Source organism: Suillus plorans, assembly GCF_016647745.1.
Source record: "Suillus plorans strain S12 chromosome Unknown HD556scaffold_25, whole genome shotgun sequence".
In the NCBI taxonomy this organism is placed as follows: domain Eukaryota; kingdom Fungi; phylum Basidiomycota; class Agaricomycetes; order Boletales; family Suillaceae; genus Suillus; species Suillus plorans.
In genome coordinates this window covers 521,880-540,080 of record NW_024537409.1, presented here as the reverse complement: position 1 = coordinate 540,080, position 18,201 = coordinate 521,880, and the positions used below count along the sequence as shown (strand labels likewise).

Sequence of the window (18,201 nt, the reverse complement as noted above, 5' to 3'; positions counted from 1 at the left end):
AATGCTTCGCGAATGGTGCTGACCAACGGCCGATAGTGAAGCCCTGGGACTTTAAACAGATGGCCACCGGAAGTGTCACCCTTCCGACCTGGGACTTTTATCATGACATCCACCTCCACCCAACCTTCCGGGAACGTCACAGCTGCAGAGGGTACATCGCTGTCCCACGAATTTTGATCTGGAATGTCGAGGAGTCTCAGGGATTTCCTCATACTGAAGTCTTGCAGGTCGGTGGTGTTGAAATCCTTTGCGAGCAACACGTCATGGACCAGACGTGAAACTTCCGCCTCGGACTTTCTTGTACTTCCACTGGACATCCAGTTGAGCAGCCGATACACGGTCATGTTTGGAAAGGGATGTGGAGGTGGAGGAACTGAATTAGGCGGCTGTAATGTCAGGCATTTTTTGGCCAGTAAACGTGAGGGGACGAAGACATCGGGTTCATAAGATGGGCGTTGTAGATAATCACGAGTTAGACCAAATGCTCCAATGACATTGCGAAGGGACTCTGTGACCAGCAGAATCACCCTTCGAACAACACTGCGAGCTGGTGGTATATCATGTGTCGCCGAGTGGTCATCTTCTGTCGCATCCTGAGTAGAGGTTTCGATATCGTGGACAACATGTTCCACAGGTTCGGCGACTCGATATCGCTTCGGTAGTCTGATGCGCCTTTGAGGTTTAGAGCGAGCTATTTCAGACATTAGCATATATGAAAGTGTAATGATTAATTTTTCACCAATACAATCCAAGTTCACGTCCATGGCACTGGGAAGAGCGTACGATTCACCCGGAATTGAGTTATCTGACATGAAATCGTTCGGTACAAGAAATAAACAAAATCACCAAGCTTACCAATGACCATATCAAGATCCTGGCTTCCTGCTGGTGCGTCCGTAGCATCTGTGGTGCCAGTATCTAGGTCAACATCCATAGGGGACTCAGATGCAGAACCCAAGGGAGTGATCTCTTCAACAGCTGGATATTCAGGAAGCGATGCCCGCTCCTGCGACTCAGTATCACTTGCAGAACCCCCTTCTGGGGCGACGAAACACTTAAAATTTACTTTGTGAGTATCAAATCTGAAGTCCCGCGCAATGTAGAACTTACTTGAGGGCCAGATAGTTTGTCTTTTAATGCCCTCACGGCTATTGCGTTGCGTGCACGATCTTTCCGTTTCTGAGAGGCAGCGACCACTGTTTTCTTATATTCTACGCAAGTTTTCCGGTGCAAAGTAAGAGCGCGCTGATCCTGCAATGTCCGTTGGCACCCATGGGCGCCACAAGAGAGTTCAACCATTAATGAAATGCAGAAAATTAAGATGACCGTTGCAGTGATGGAGCATCGGATTCTAGAACAAAGTTGAAGCATAGGTCCGTCAGTTTGGTCATAGTGAAGATGCACCTGGCGGTGGCCAGCAGTGCATGGCAGGTGGCACGTGACCTCAAATTGCTGTGCAGCTCTGACGCTCTCAGGTTATCGTTTTCACTTTTGGAGCTAATACAGGCTGTACAGCATAAAACCCAACGACCTATGGTCATCACTTGTAGTATATAGGAATCAGTATTTGTCAGATAAAGATACCTAGGACATGAGACCGAGACACAAACTGTCAGGCTCCCAAATAATGTAACTGTCTTCGTCATAGGAAGCGAATCAAGCTTGTAATGAGGAAGTGGCCACTATCAATTAAGCTGAATGTTCGAATATAACGTTAGAGTATGTGTGAGATCCTGCATGGCCTATCACTCATGAAGAAAACACCGGCAAGGGTACACTCCATGTTTGGAGAAGTCATAAATGGAACAAATGTTCGCGAGATTCTCTTATGCTCTGCAAGCACTGTTTCCTCCGTTTCCTCAACTCTCTGGATTTCAAAGGTTTTCGACACGACTTTGTGAAACTTGACCAAAAAAATGCAGTCTGTGGGTTAGGTAAAGGAGGATCTGCTTTGTTTTCGGTGGGAGCAGGTGCCGGCAAAGCTTCATACATGGCTATAGTTCTAGAACGCGAGAAAACCTGTCGCAAAATTTAATAGATAAATCACAAGACTACTTACAAACAGATGAGGAACCAAAGCCATTTCGCCTAATGGTGCAACGAGAATTTGATCGATGTCAAGATCCTGAGGCTTTCTGGGGGGGTCTTGTGGTAAAGACAATGCAGCAGGAGAGCAAGAATCCACCGATATATTCTCTAACGGAGAGATAGCAGTGGTCGAGAATACAATAGTCAACTTTGGTAGTGACCAGATCTATAGAAATTGATATTAGCTAGCTTCATCCCAAAAGGTCGATGTGAGGCTAACCTCTATGACGCCTTGTGGTCGCACGACCATGAGCCACCGACATCTGTTGCCAGCCGTTGCGGCCGCCTGCAGTGTAGACGTATTCTTATCTGCATGTACTGCAGGGGTAGTCTCGCTCGCCTCTATATCAAAGAGACCGATAGTATCCGTGAAAAAACAGCCTGCAATATAGCGAGATGTCTACATTGAAGCAGTAAATAGTGTGGAACAAGGTAAGCGAAATCAGAAATACCTTGTCACCCATTGGAGACATATCTTTGCGTCGAATCTTTCCTCGCTCCGCTTCACCAATAAAAAGACTGATAAACTCGTCTTCTCGAAGGATAAGTACAAAGGGATCGCAAATATTGCATGATTTAATCCTTGCCCGAGGTAGACTGCCGTCCATATCTTTGATAACTTGTCTTTCATTACCGTCTTGATTCCACCTCATTAGTCATCAATGCAAAAAGTTTGTAGGAATATCATACTGAGCTCCAGCACACGGATAGCATTTGTCATGACATGCAATAGAGTGGTGCGCTGGAAGAATGGAGCTGCGCTTATCGTTGTCCCAGGTATGCGAGTCGGAATGGCGACATCGGTCTTTGCGGTCCGGGTTGCTATCTGCGAGGGTTTAGCGAATAAAATGTACCAAAAAAAATTACCTACCCGCAAAACACCCGGTGTAGGATTAGCGTCTGTGCCAGTAATTATCGCGTCAATTTCAGCTGAAAATGAGTCCATAGACTTCTCATAAGAGAGACCACTGACACGTTTGGACTGGCGAACGGGAAGAGACCAGATTCCTCGTGCCCCTCCAAGTACATGCAGTTTCCGCTTAGTGCGCGTCGGAAGGTCACGCTGTGCTGAATTGTCAGTTGAAGTAGCAGTCTGTAAGATCATATCAACTCGCCTGGAAAAGGGTGAATCCGCCTAAATGACCTACTCCTGTGGCAGCAACAAGTTCCGGAACAAAATGTTCCTAAAAAAATATTGAGCAGAGTTTGACCCATCTAAAGTCATATACTTACTCCATTCTTAGCAAGAGAGAATGTCATATCAGCGATTGGGCCATATGCAAGTAATGAGTCGCACAATGAAAGGTGAATGATGGAACGAGTCTTTGTCGTGGCACTGGCTCCTGATGCTGCTCCAACTGCCACCTGTGTGGCTGTCTGTGAATCGCCATATGAATCTGTGACGCATCAGTAGAGTTTCAAAACCACGTGGCAATGTAACCAACCATCGTCATCGTCTAAATTCATACTATCAGAAAAATTCATAGTGGTGAGAACGCCAGTATGCTGCGCAGAAAGCTCGAGAGGTACCTCTTCTCTAGCGGTCTTCATCAATACTGACGGTCCATCCATGCTGCCTACGAAAAGCAGGTCGTCATTTAGTAGTCTGGCGACAGCTGGTATGGTTGTCTGAGCAATAACGGGTAATAACACTAGTTTAGATACAGTCCTCCCATCAAGGATAATCTCAATGGGGTGTATCATGCCATCCTTTTGAATAACAAAGAAAGTCTTTTCATCGACAAACACGAGCCGACTACCTTTGAGATACAGGCCAAGGTCTTTGTCTGCTGGAGCATTGGCATATCACTGACACGTGTAGCCCAGCCAATAGCAAGAAGGGACACACGGCAAGCTGCTTGATGATGGAATTACTTGTGAGGATGATGACACCTCCAAGTGAAGTTGCGCAGGGGAGGAGAGAGACGCTGTCGTAAGGGAGACCGTCGACAGTCGTGATAATGGGGTAATTTCGGCTCATGAGATTCAAGGTAAATATGTAGAGGCAAGCAGTGTCACGGTACTCCTTGAGACGACTACACAGAACACGTCATTGTGTGAAAATTAAGCAAAGCATGCCACGCACCCAGCCCACGTCTGCTCAGATTGGCAAAGCACCGCGACCGTTGGATTGTTGTATCCAGGAGGAAAACAAAGTCGATGATGTTCCGAATGTGCTCACCGACATCGTTGACGAGGTCTAGCATGAAACTTGCAGAGTATGGTACGTCCCTGTTGGTTATTCGAATTTGCATCGAGCCAGAAGTGGGAGAATTCAGAAGAATGCACACATTGTGTGGTTTTGTTCCTTCCGTTACGTCGAGTTCTGCTTGGGTCTGAAAGAACGGAAGAGTAGCCAATGCGTCCTTTGGAAGAGATAGTGCTGCACATCGGGACAAGGGGTCTGCACGCAATTCTATTCTGAAAAGGGGACTATCCAATGAAACGTGAAACCTGGTCAGATATGTGCACAGTGATGAAGACAAACACCAACTATCTGCCAGAGGTGCTTGCTCATACGTATGTATTGAAACGGTGACAAGATCGTGTGCAGCGTCCGACTACTCAAGAGCTATCTGTAATTACGATCAAGAACCACTATGAGACGCAGAATAAATGCCATCATACCTTGGCGTCCTTGAAGGACACTGATAGACGATCTAGTTGGTCGTCATAAGTTGACATAATGCGCACGCTCCGAGTCTCCATGCCAGTGACAGTGCCATGCAGAGTATGCTCTCGCACAAAGTGAAAGTGTGACACCATTGAAGGATCTTTCTTTGCAGTAGCCTGTAACGCAACTAAGCTACCCTCCCCAATTTCAGGCTAGGTATTCACCTTTACGGAGCCCATATTAACCCACCCTTCTCCACCCTCATTTCGCCTTTCATAGCTTCAGTGCCTTTTCGTATATGAGCCCTTTGCTCTCGCTCATTTTCCATATAAGTTGATATTTGCGGAGGTTGCTCCCAGACTTCGAAAATGCGCAAAAGGTTGGATCTTGAAACAACAACATTGGTAAGAACGCGAGGCAGCTTTTCTTGGCTGTAAGATCCAGTGATAGTTGAGGGCGTTAGTTTGAGTGTCGTTGCGAATTCAATACCACTAGGGGGGAGTAGTAGTATGTCGTGTCTCAAGGCATGCATTTCTCCACCCCGGTCTGTTTGTTTCTAAAGGTCTTGCCAAACAACCTCAAATTTTAATCGATTATGTAATAAGATCACGTTCTACTAAGTGGATGGATGCTCGGCGCTTGAGTCTCAAGTCTTTCAGTTCCTCGGTGAGAACAGTGTACCACGATGATGAAAATATTTAGTGCGTTCTCCAAATTGGAAAGATCCTGAACATCCGTGTAAAATTTGAGATTGAAATCTACCGGAAAGGTAAGTGATGTTGGTATGTTGCATGGTCACCCATATGCACCCAGGTCTCCGTATTGAGCTATCAAATCAACCTTTGACAAAACATTGACATGCGGCAGTTCCAAGAGCAGCATAGTCCGGAGGGACAGGAGAAGTACGGAAACATATTCATATTTCGCGGTGTCGGTCGCATAGTGCGCATTCACAGAGATGAATTAGCGTTGTTTAACAACAGAACCAACATAATAGAACGTACCATAAACCCGATCTTCGTCAATCGTTGCACTATGCATCTCAGCGCCTCGTGATGTATGCTAAGCTCGACCTGACCGGGTACGTCAAATAGCACATATCCATCAGATCCCAGCTCTTGCAGCCGTGCATCGAGCCAATTGAAGTTGATGTATAGGTACTCCATACAGATCAGGATTCCTCCGTTGGGGCCAAGGCCATGTTGGTCCATGACATCCTGGAGGGAGATCAAAGAAGTTATATCAATTGTATATGGATAAGGCATGTTGTCGTTAGCTGGGTCAAGGTTGACAATGGATATTGGGCGATTAAAAGCAGTAAATAACTGGTACTTCAACATGTGCGGAACTTGAGCAGAAAAATACAACCACGTCCCCATTACAAACTCACCTTGCAAAATAAAGAACGTGAGATTGTATCAGCACTCTGAAACAGTCCCCGATGGTCGATCCTGTCGATGGGTCGAGTCGTCGCAGCTCACTGAAGTGTTTCACGGCAACCCAGACTGAGAGACACAATGCGAGGGCCTCCCAAACAGTGTCGAGCATCCAAACCATTGAAATAAAAAGCCGGTCGTTCACTACAAATTCATAGCTGCACGTATATGTGCCAGAGAGTATCAACTCCTCTGGTGTTTGTCTAATGAGCCGTGCTCTTCAAGTCAACAAGTAAAGCTTACCCAGGACAGTATCGTTGCCGCAATTACTCCGCAGGCGACGTTTACAGCCAGGAAGTTAATAACAATGAACATGAGCATCGCTCTAGATCCCTGATACATGGCATGTAACCGAGCAATCATGATGACTTGCATCGTGTGTCAGTCAGGTCAATATCAGAGGTATTGCACCTGGGTGACTTACTACCCAACATGGCACATTTGTGCCATTCACTGCGTAGTCCGTGATAGTACCTAAAAACTTCCAATTAGTGAACGCCCTCGCACTAGTATCAAAGACTCCAACTTACACCTATTAAGTAACTGTGTTGAGCCAAGTTGGATGCTTGGAAATCTGACTCACTCCCACATATGAGCATATGGATTGGATGGGAATGAGATGGTTACAGAATACTTACTGCATCTGTCATCGATACCGATGGCATATTTCTCGACACATACGTAGAATAAGGTATCCCAATATAGCGCATCTAGAACATTTTGGATTCAGCATAAGTTGCCCACCACGCTAAAGCACAACATCAAATACGAACAATAAAATACAGCACGGTCATGAGAGACCAGCGTTGTCTCTGTCGCAAATTCATCGCATGCTCTTGTTTTCTTCTGATACGGCACTCTTGTCACTCACCCAAATGAGTTCAATCTAGGACACCATTCTTAGTGAGATATCTGCTCCGACAATAACATCGACGTACCTCTTGTCCGAGTGTTGAGATTGAAAATATCAGCGATTTTCGAACATTAATATTGCTCTCTCTGTTCTCATGAGTCGGTCTGATAAATTGAGCAGGGCGGATGATGATAATGAAATATATGACAAAAACATATTCTAATGCCAAGTAAACTATGGAAAGGGCAGACGCAGAGACCCATCATCACGAGTGTGTCGCAATCCGAGGATCTACGTGGCAACTGGTAGATATTCAATTAGACCTCAATAGAGTGTAGCATTTCCAGAACTTACATTGTGATGTTGATCGTTTCTCTGAGTTGTGGACAAACAATATCCCAGCTAGTTACTAGCTCGGATGTGACTGAGATTACCTCCTCGAAGAAATTGGTAGCTTCCGTGCTGTCAGCTAAGTCTGAACTGTAAAAAGGATCAAATGCCCGAATAGCAGCCCAGTTCCAGTTTTCACTGAAGGCATATTGCAACTGAGGGTCAATTCAGTTAGTTACTGGACGAATGAAAGACTACTATACGCACCGTAACAATGGCGCATGCTAGCGTGTACCTAAAATTAATGAGCCCCGGCCCACTATTGAGGACTCGAGGGCCTGCCTGGTTGTTGGAAATTTCATGACGTATGGCATCAGCATAATTGCGGGAGAGAAATTCAGCCATCAATCCTAACGGAAGAGTATTCCGAAATAGTCTCCTGTCTCCCTATATACATTCTCGAATCATCAATGGAATGGAAAAAGAATGTATAACAGTACCCACCGTTAGCGAATCATGGTAGTGTAGCCACTCATACCGTGCTTCAGGCCGTCGGGCTAGGGTAATCCTGTCGACCACGAGAGCACTAAAACTGAACTGAACCGAATCCAACATATTCGCCTGAACAAGATATCCGAAGCAGCACTTTTTCCAAAGTGATAATAGTCGGATAGGGCCGCGTACCCCAATTTCAGTGTTCAAGGACAATATTGCCAGATTTTCTTGTTGAGTTTCTGTTACGTAGTGGTCAGATACATGAAGAGTTTTGAGAATATAAATTACCGCTGATATTATTCTTGAAGGCCACAAATTTGAGGTGGTGGCCTGCTTCGGCTTTCAGTATCGCAGGGGCTAAAGTCCAAGCACGCAATATGACTATAGCAAAAACCGCTTGATGAAGATCGTTAAACATTCGCTTGGTAATCTATATGAAAGGTCAGACAAATTTTAGGTGTCAGATTTTGACTTACCGGAGCGCCGGGAAAAAATGGATGGTCGGGGGACGAAATCATATAAGGGTCATAGTTGGGGGGAGGACCTTGAGAATTATCATGGTGGACGACAGTTCCTTCTTGGTGTGACATGATATGAAGAACAGCTGGGTGTAATCTCAGGTGAGCAGCTAAGCACACTCAACATGCTTTATATTTTGGATGGGCAATGCGGGGCTCAGGGCCTCAGCCAAGTCACACTCACTCGCCTAACAAACTGAATTGCTAGTGTTGCCGAGTACAAAAAGAGTAAAAGTTTAACGCTCGCGAAACGGAACCGAAGTCCAGAAATTCATCTGGAGCGGCGAACTTTGTGAACTCGCGTTCCGATCGGAATGTTCTAGTTTTATGAGTAATGAGTTTAACGGTGCTGACAACACTGATTTTGCTAGTAAGTACATCAAGCTTTTAGTATACTTACCCGAAATAGTCACCTCGTGGCACAGCATCGGCATTCGGTGCGATCAATTTGGGGTTCAAAGTTGAGACTCTGGCGCCACATGCACTGACAAAGTTTCGATACATTAGTTTTCTGAATTCTAAATGGAAACATCCCTTCTAGGCGTGTGATATCAATGATTGACCGAGTAACGTCGTGAGGTATACTCGGACTGTGTCTCTGCAGGGTTTGAGGAAGCTCGGAAGAACTAAATAAGCTTTGACTGATAACGGTACTCATGAACCGAGAGTGATATGGTGTGAAGTCAGGAAGTGGTTCACGTGACCCAACTTGTAATTTTCTACGCGGTCCTGCCGTGGTCGTGACGCGGCGAGACTAACGTGGACTAGGACTAGCAGTAAGACCTAAACCGCTTACAATTGTTTCAGGGTCAGCAAGTCGGGTCCTTGAAATACGTTGATTTATTCCGATAGGCCCATCATTATGAGAACCGCAGGATGTGAGCCATTTATTCTTCAAATCAACGGAAATCAACTCCCCAGGTCTGGTGTCAATCAGCGTCATTGTCTGAGATGGAACGCATTGACGGGTCCATCGATATCGATACCATGTGCTCATTCCACGGACACTGAACTTTTCAGTGATTTCTGTCGACGATCTCAGGTGTAAGCTTGGGCGTTGGTCCGAATTTCAACCACAAGTAGTACGAATTCATGCTCAGTTAATTAGATATATTCATCGTCCTTACTACTTGAATCTATGTACCACGAACAAAAAGAGTTGCACAGCCACAGACCTTCGAAGTTCTGAGTGACTTAGTCTCATCGTGACCTCATAGAGGAAGGAAAATAATCGTTTCAGAATCCTTGGTTAATCTCAGAGAAGGAGCCCTCACTTTCTTTCAGGCCATGAAGGTCGAATTTTGCCACTGGTCATAGTAATTATCCACTAACTCATTCTAATAGATTGCAGTGGAGGGATGCAGCCATGGCGCACTGAACGCGATCTACCAGCACCTACGTGACCTAGAGGCCAGGCACAACTATATTGTGGATTTACTTCTTATGTGCGGGGACTTTCAAGCTATTCGCAATCACAGAGACATGCAATGCATGGCTGTCCCGCAGAAGTATAGGCAGCTAGGTGATTTCCACAAGTACGTGCCAATACCTAGTTGACATAAACATGCATTGATACACTTTTCTCTAGATACTATACAGGAGAAAAGACTGCTCCGGTGCTTACCATCGTAATAGGCGGGAATCACGAGGCATCGAATTACATGTCAGAACTGTATGCATCCGCTCCGCGCGCTACCTATAAGGATATACTTATTTACTCTCACAGGTATCATGGCGGGTGGCTTGCACCAAACATATACTTCCTCGGGCATGCCGGATGCATCCAAGTGAATGGTATCCGTATTGCTGGTGCGTCTGGAATTTTCAAAAGTAATGATTTCAGTCTAGGTGATTCTCCAATCATGTTCTCGGATACTCCACATTAAACACATGCAGGTTTTTACGAAAGATTACCTTACTGATCATGGCACCATGCGAAGCATATATCACATCAGGGAATTTAATGTTCGTCGTCTGTCCTTGGTGCGTGAATTTTAGTCTTTGTGAGTTCTTGATCTCACATTGGATACATCACAGTTATCCTCCCTGGATATCTTCCTTTCTCATGATTGGCCCCAATACATCGAGCGACATGGTGATACTCAGGGCCTCCTTTGCCGCAAACCATTTTTTAGACAGGATGTACAGACGGGCAACCTGGGTTCCCCTCCTTTAATGGGGCTCTTGCGGACGCTGAAACCAAAATGGTGGTTTTCAGCGCACTTGCATGTTCGCTTTCAGGCTACCGTACAGCATGAACAAACCGGTACTGGATCAAATTCTCTGCCCATGACTTCGCCACCACAAAACCCAGATGAAATAGCAATTGCAGATGATGATTTCGATGCAGTTGAATCTCAGAATCCTCCAATTGAATATTCTCGTTTGCAAACGACTTCTCACAATCCTGATCAAATAACCCTAGAAGAGGAAGTTACACAATTGCCTCCCATTGCTTGTCGGCCACAGCCATCTATGACAAACTTCCTCGCATTGGATAAATGCCTTCCAAACCGAGAATTTATGGAGGTATGTGGCTTTGTGTCGATAGGGCATGGTTCTGATAATTTCTAATATAGGTCATCGATGTGCCTACCACATCGGATGAATCTACCATGCCTGGACAACGCTGTGTGCCGAAGTTAACCTTCGATCCGGAATGGCTGGCAATATCACGCGCTTTTCACCCATTCTTCTCCACGAGGCGGCGTCAAGCAGATTATCCCAATGAAGCAACAGCTCGTGCGATGGTTGCCGAAGAGATGGAATGGGTCAAGTCCAATGTGCGCAATAACGAAGTAGACTCTTCCGGTGTCCCTCTACCTGGCATCCGAACCATTTTGGATTGCCAGACATTCGTGCAGAGCGCCCCTGGTCCTGGAAGTGAAGGAGCTCAAAAGAATCAACAACGTGAGAGTACTGATTCCTTGAGATATATTAACTGACATTGGTTATGCAGCACCTTGGTACACTAATCCTCAGACTACCGTTTTTTGCGATATGCTTGACATTCAAAACGTGATTGATTTCTCTTCGGACAATCGGGCCTAAGAAGCTTTCCCGATGACAAGTGCATATCTCACGTTCAGATCACTCATGCTTTCTACGTGTTTTCCGAACTGCACGTTCATGTATATGTAGCTTGCTTGCGCTCGTTTGCCCCTCCCTTGTATCAGTACTGGGACTTGGTTTGCATTGAGATTGTGTGACTAAGCTTCCAAATATGGTGTAATTACAGTGACCGTCACGCTGTGACAGGAGGGGGGGGACGCCTCTGAGGTTTCTCCGGGTGTATGTGCTATATTCTAGTTTTGCACACCTCTTGTCAACAGGCGTCCATAATATACTTTCCCAAACACAATTGTAATTCATTATTCGACTTTCAATTGACATTTTCTTTCAATCCTTGATCTTCTGCGCGCTGGGCTGTGTTTCCCTGTAATTGACGAAAACCTGTTGGAATTTGTCAGGACTCGTCTAAATCTCGTTGAGAATAACACAAGGACGAGGAGTTCATTAGCCTTCCTAGTGACTGAATTGCAAGTGTGTTTGTGTTTACAACGACAATCCGCCAGATCCACTTATACCTTCGTCTAAAGTCCCTTGCTAGCGAGTCTAGGAGAAAGCATCCAGAAATACGCGAGGTACGGCGGAAAGTGCTCATCCCATGTACTGGCGTCTTACTATGTCCACGCAAAGGCAACAGAGAAGTCGCTTGCGATACTTAGGTCCTCTCTGGAGCAAGCGGCAGCATCTTTGGCATCTGGTACGTGATTCCATTCAAACGTGCCTCGCTTTCTTCATCGTTCACCCACAGACAGCGCACAGTCAGATGATCTTCTCCGTCCAGTGTTCAAGGGGTGTGCGACCAAAAACGCGAAAGTCGTCGCCATCTCGTTGGGATCGCTGCAGCGCTTGATAGCCCTCAAGGCTGTACCACAGTCTGTTGTTCCACTCATCGTAAGCACGATGAACGATGCCATGAGCCAAGACGTGGACATTCAACTTCGGATCCTGCAAACCTTAGTCTCTTTGATCACTAATTCTCTTTCGATACACGATGAGCTCCTGGAAGAGGTACATTCTGTCTATACTACCTGCTACCTATCTGATTACCTTCACTGGAGGGTCACCTACATCTAGTTCTCCGGTGCGTCAATCAATTTCTTTATCTTTTTTTTGTTCAGTTCTTGGTTCAGGCCCTTCTTGAACCGGAACAGGATTATTATCAGACTGAACTGATGGTTCGGTCGACGGGTTTGCTTGTTGGGAGACCTTGGCCAGCCCCATCCATCACTACCGCTGAGTCGTTTACATTTTTCGAGTGTTCTTTGTCATGTCTCCATGCTGCCTAACTTCGTAGAGCCATAACCATCCAATATAATCTTTGCGTGGTATCCACGATCCCGATAGCCCATCTGTCCCTCATCCATATTAATACCCGGCCTCAGGATTATTTTATCGGCGACATGAACATTTGCTGTTTAATCTCTCGTGCCCTACTGCCACCTCTTGGTATCTTTTTTAGTAATAATTACGGACTTTTATTGCCTATACCTTGCTACCCTGACCAAACTCTTTCCGCTGTGATACTAAGTTTTGGAACACGTCACTTGTGGGCTGTGTTACATGCACTTTGCTATGTTGTATTGTGTACTCCGTTGTTGTGTATCGCGCACCCTATGTTGTATCGCGCACTGAGTAGTGTGTCATGCAAATATTAAAGTTGGCTTTGGAGCGTGATACTTCAGCAACTCAAACAGAATAGTGTTCGAGATACAACCATCATTATATACATGTACACACGTAGCAGATCACGAATATGACCCTTACGATCAGCAGAAGACACATACATAGAATGCGCACGCACGAGCTGGGAGGCCAAAAAGTCAAATGCAATGAACTACTATACATGCAGGACATCATATGATAAGAATACTATATACATATCAACTTACGTGGAGGTTGCCACTACTGTTGCCACTACTGTTGCCGCATGTTGATACAGAGATATAATTATGAAATGTGTTGTTACTGCAATGTTGGCTTAGACGTCCCCTTCCTGCGATTGCAATGACCACAAGGTTTGTTCCGCCTCGAATTCCTTCCACTTCCAGTCGTCCAACTCCTCACCCAATGCTTTTAATAACGACAGAAATTGTTCGAATCTAGCTTGAGCAGCCACTCGGCCACCACGAACAATGTGATGCGTGCTCTTTGCTAACTTTAATAGTGACTTCCGGTCAGAACTGCAGAAGTCGACCATGGAGTACTGCAAGTAATATATAGTGAGCAGTTTCTCAGCAGCCAATAGAGTCCAGACTTACCATGTGATGGAAATATTCATTGTTTGCAACCTCTATGCCATACTGCCTCATTGGACTGCCCGCGCTCCCTGCACTGTGCCCACTGGTTGGACTACCTGTGCGTCTTAAAAGGGAGGCCCTCGGTAGACCCGTTGATGTCTGAGATTGGAGGGACATTTGAATTATACTGGGGGATCTTGAAGGTGAGCGCACATCAGGTGATACTATGATGGGGGATGAGAGAGCAGGCGTGGACATTTGGAGATGTGATCCCTCTGGACGAGCGCAAAATCCGGTAACTAGGACCGTGGTTGCATCCAAGGAGATTTCAGTACAAATTTGTAGCGGAGATTTTAAGATACATACGGCATGCACCAAGAGCTGAGTTGGCTCCGCTCCTTCAAGGAGCGATTTTGATTGGCTAACTGTGCTATAGATATCGGCCAATTAGAACTCTTCACTGCTCTTCACAAATGATTACCTGAAGGTGCGGAAAAGATCCGGCACGATATACTCAGTCTGGGTTTAGCTCAAGGGTTGCTGAAGGTGAGTAGGAAATGACGCCCGGTCTATTGACAGGCTTAAATACCTTCACTTTTGGGAGAAACGACACTGCTCATAATCATGTCACCATACTTCAAGTTTCAGGGCCGCTGCTATAGCCACGACTCTCACATGTCTGACCGTAATGACGCAGCTGAAGCGATCTTGCTCGGTGTCAGTGCCAGTAACTCTACTACGGACAACTTGAACGCGCCGGAGGACGTCTTTGCAGGAGTCGCTTTCAGTGACGACTACATTTGCACTCCTGGGGCGGAGAATTTGGCATATGGCCGAGCTGCTCCAGATGTAGACCGTGCCATGAAGCTTGTGGAGCAGTTCGAAGAGGAATACCAGCAACTGAAAAAAGTAAGTGCATATTCTGTCCGCCGTAGCACCAAACATACCTCGTTGCGGTTTTTCAGAACGTTGAGGATTGGAATGCTCGAGTTAAAGATACCACTAAGATTTTGCCCATTCTGAAGAAAAGGCAAATTGCATTGGACATCGTGAGTAATGTTGCATATCCTTCTACAAATCATTTATTTTTGACAGACACCCTGCAAGTCTGGGCACAACAGGACCAACTCTCCTGAATGCGCTTCTGCTACAGGTTCTATTGCGCCAAAGAAGCGCAGACGGCTACAGACACCGTTTGAGTTCAGTCCACGCCCAACCCGGTCCAAGACCATCATTCAGGCAATATCTAGCATCGAGGGTGCTATTGAAAGACAGACGTTGGTGCTGTCTAGGATCTGTGAAGCTTTAGGCGACGGTCACTGAATTTTCGACTGGTGGTTACTATACCTGAGTTGATACATTTGTATTTGGTCTTTACTGTTGACAAGTGCTCCGATCACCTCCGGATGGAATTCTTAGAGTTGGACCAACTGAGTTGACGGAGGGTACCATTTCCAACTTCGACGTTGTCCCCACTGTCACAGACAAACCTGCTAGTGCATCGACCGGTCTATTTCCTATGGAGGTCCCATCATTTGTCTGAGACTGCTGGTATTGTCGACACCGGCACGACTCGTTCTCATCGCCTTCAGTAGGATAAGTCACTCATAAATGCAACGTCCAACACTGACTTGGAGCCTGAGAATGTTAGATGCGTCTCCCAGTACAGTACTCCTGCGAGAATACAACGGTCGTGACGGATTCGTGCTGCAATGTCGTGCAAGGCGGGCTCGTGCTACGGGCGCAGACTGGAACACATATACAGCCCCAGCAAACCACAAGACTACTGAGCTCACAGGCTGCGAGTCTAGATGCTGTTGACGTGAGTGCATTCCTTCTTAAAGACACGAACTCGATGTGCACTACCTTGTCGTTACGATGTCTCATACAAAACATATACAGGTCATTCCCCTCGTACCTCCAGATTGGCCACTTGGTTCCCTTTCTCCTTTCCTGACTCACTCATTCCGACGTACACTCCACGCTAAGCATGAGGGGGCATTATTTCCCTACTATCAGTGTCGTACGTACATGAAGAACTCGTCTTCCCGGTCCCTTTCTTACCAATCATCGATAAATGACAGCCCCCGGAAGCCGCTTGCTCCACTAGCAAACAACTCTTACAGTTTTTAGAGGTCACGCAGAGGGATATTGGTAGGCTTCCTTTGTATGTAATTGTCAGTCTCGCATGGTATTGACGGTGGCCTGATGTGGTCGATTCATGTGCGGCGAATCTAGATTATTCGTGCACAAAGGCAGAGATGCACGCCTCCCGATATGTGTATCTTATCAGCGTCGAGAAAGGTATTTTGTTCGTATCCACTTCGTCGCTTCTGCACAATGCCCCTTTTGTCATCTAGATTCTAGGTGCATCTGCCGAATTGCCTCCGACCCCACTTTGCAATCACACTTCTCTCTTCACATTACGAATATCTTACTGGTGAGTCACGTTCATTCTGGGCTAATTGCTGTGCTGCTTGACAACACAGCATACAGGCCTCACACGCAAGTGTCTTGCCTTCACATATTCATTCGGATATCACATGCTTCAGATTTTGGAAATATTCAGTCTGGTCATCACATAAAAAGGGATCGTGCTGTCAAGGGTTCCCCATCCTCTGCGCCCTCCACTTCTCTAACTTTCTCCATGGCTATAGAATCCTCCTCTGACCACGATGATGCTGCTGCTGTCGTTCGTGCTAAACGACGTATTGCGGCTCTGGAACAGGAGGTTGAGGTTCTCAGGGCCAGTAACAAGCGGGTCAAGCCGTACGTTTTTGGCCTCTTTTTGACTTGATACTCTCATTCCAAATGTGCACAGGCAAATCGACTCTAACGTACACAAAGGACGAGCCATCCGTCGGCTTGTGTCCTTGTTTGATGGACTCGAGGACCTCATAGCTGAAAACGACCGACGTGAAGAGTTGCTGGACTCATTGGATTTGCCAGATCAGCTTGTTTCTACTCAAGAGTGAGTGCTTCTCTCTGTTTGGCCCGTAACTCCCTTAACTTTGACCAGCGAGGACAGGACCATCAGATCGTTCAATGAACTACTTCGTTGCCTTCCCTGGCTCAAAAAAAAACTTTCGTCGGATGTTGATGAACTTGATTACATTTTGAGAGATGTAAGTTCTTACTTCGGGAATTATTTCTGTATCGCTGATCCTATGTTGTTAGCTGCGTAAGGGCGCGGACAGCGCCCGAGGGGATGATACCGCCAATCTCAAACATGTGATTGTCGCGTGGCTCACTGAACTTTTTCATCCCCTGGACCCGCCCCTTCACACGAATATCAAAGACGATCGCGGGTTCATCCATCACATCACTGGCAAGCTCTTGTGTCCCGTAGAGTATACTTGGTCTCTCAATTTGTAAGTGCCATCTGCACGTGGTAGTATTAATGTATTCACTGCCGCAATAGGACTAAGGAAAAAATCAGGGACAGGGACCCTGACTTTCTTGTCACAGCATACTCTTGGCCAGCAATGTTATACCTGGATTACACTTTTGACTCTGGCAACATCGAAAAGGGACTGTTTCGTTCGGCTCTGCTCCTCAAGGTAAGTCGTGCTATTTCAAATGGCCAACACTGCTTATTTGAAACAAAGGCCTTCAAACATATATTCACATCTCCATCTTCTGCCAAAGAAGTTGATGGTGATGGTGATGGTGCTGACGCTATTGTAGCCTCTCAACGCCGCCGGTCCTCTGAGAGCGACATGACTACTCGTAGTCACGTGGCAAATATTATCGGCATGAAGTCGGTTACCCCACGATCCATCGCCTACACCGCTTGTCAGGTTCGTGTGAGCGCCTTCACGTATTTTTTTTACCTTCAGGGCTAACTTTTACTTATAGCTTCGGTTCTCCCTCTCCAACGTCAATTCCTGGCGGAGTATTGACGGAGACTTCGACTACTACGTGTTCTACAACAACATTGTTGATTTTTTCGAAGTCGCACCTGGCATTGACGCACAAGCCCGCATCAAGGAGTTGCTAAAGTGGTGGAACAGGTAATATTCTCATTTTTTCACGCCCCAACTGGTCTCATTCCTTACAGGAAGGTTTTTGGAAAGACTCGGGCTATACCTCTTACACCAGCGCAGCTTGGGAGGTTCTCCGTGTCTAGGATGACTTCGCAGAGGGCTGTTCATGAGGGAGGTTCTCCTTAAGGCTGGACTGCGCAACTATATAAAATTCTTAGACTGTAGACAGATTGGTTCCAGAATATATATTCTTTATTTGTTCAAATCAGCCGATTCTCAATACTAAGCTACATGTTTCAATTTCATTGGTAGGATATAAACGAGGCAACGCGCACGACGCGCCCATAACGAGGCAACGCGCACGACGCACCAATGACGAGGCAACGCGCACAACGCGCCAATGACGAGGCAATGCGCACGACGCGCCCATAACGAGGCAACGCGCACGACGCGCCCATGACGAGGCAACACGCACGACGCGCCCATAACGAGGCAACGCGCACGACGTGCCAATGACGAGGCAACGCGCACGACGCGCCCATAACGAGGCAACGCGCACGACACGCCCATAACGA

The 18,201-nt window shown here is 46.4% G+C and overlaps 4 protein-coding genes across 4 annotated transcripts; 3 read left to right on the top strand and 1 right to left on the bottom strand.

Moving 5' to 3' along the window:
* Window positions 1–9,478: 9,478 nt before the first annotated feature.
* HD556DRAFT_1369395 (lariat debranching enzyme, C-terminal domain-containing protein) lies at window positions 9,479–11,390 on the top strand. Its single transcript, XM_041302889.1, has 8 exons — window positions 9,479–9,627; window positions 9,679–9,869; window positions 9,923–10,006; window positions 10,061–10,182; window positions 10,244–10,317; window positions 10,372–10,863; window positions 10,914–11,244; window positions 11,294–11,390. Exons 1-8 carry the CDS (start codon window positions 9,622–9,624, stop codon window positions 11,383–11,385), a joined length of 1,392 nt encoding a protein of 463 aa, XP_041160803.1. The 5' UTR covers window positions 9,479–9,621; the 3' UTR covers window positions 11,386–11,390.
* Window positions 11,391–13,381: 1,991 nt separating this feature from the next.
* Window positions 13,382–13,898, bottom strand: HD556DRAFT_1308037 (uncharacterized protein; the record flags this gene model as incomplete). The annotated part of the gene is made up of 2 exons (XM_041300082.1): window positions 13,382–13,606; window positions 13,662–13,898. The coding sequence occupies 2 exons, from the start codon at window positions 13,896–13,898 to the stop codon at window positions 13,382–13,384; spliced, it is 462 nt and encodes a 153-aa protein (XP_041160802.1).
* Window positions 13,899–14,315: 417 nt separating this feature from the next.
* HD556DRAFT_1442878 (uncharacterized protein) lies at window positions 14,316–15,183 on the top strand (the record flags this gene model as incomplete). The annotated part of the gene is made up of 4 exons (XM_041306528.1): window positions 14,316–14,549; window positions 14,606–14,689; window positions 14,736–14,955; window positions 15,029–15,183. The coding sequence occupies 4 exons, from the start codon at window positions 14,316–14,318 to the stop codon at window positions 15,181–15,183; spliced, it is 693 nt and encodes a 230-aa protein (XP_041160801.1).
* A 1,104-nt stretch (window positions 15,184–16,287) lies between these two features.
* Window positions 16,288–17,812, top strand: HD556DRAFT_1236518 (uncharacterized protein; the record flags this gene model as incomplete). Its single annotated transcript, XM_041297832.1, has 8 exons — window positions 16,288–16,409; window positions 16,462–16,611; window positions 16,660–16,765; window positions 16,818–17,011; window positions 17,062–17,200; window positions 17,249–17,377; window positions 17,499–17,653; window positions 17,701–17,812. The coding sequence occupies 8 exons, from the start codon at window positions 16,288–16,290 to the stop codon at window positions 17,810–17,812; spliced, it is 1,107 nt and encodes a 368-aa protein (XP_041160800.1).
* Window positions 17,813–18,201: the final 389 nt, after the last annotated feature.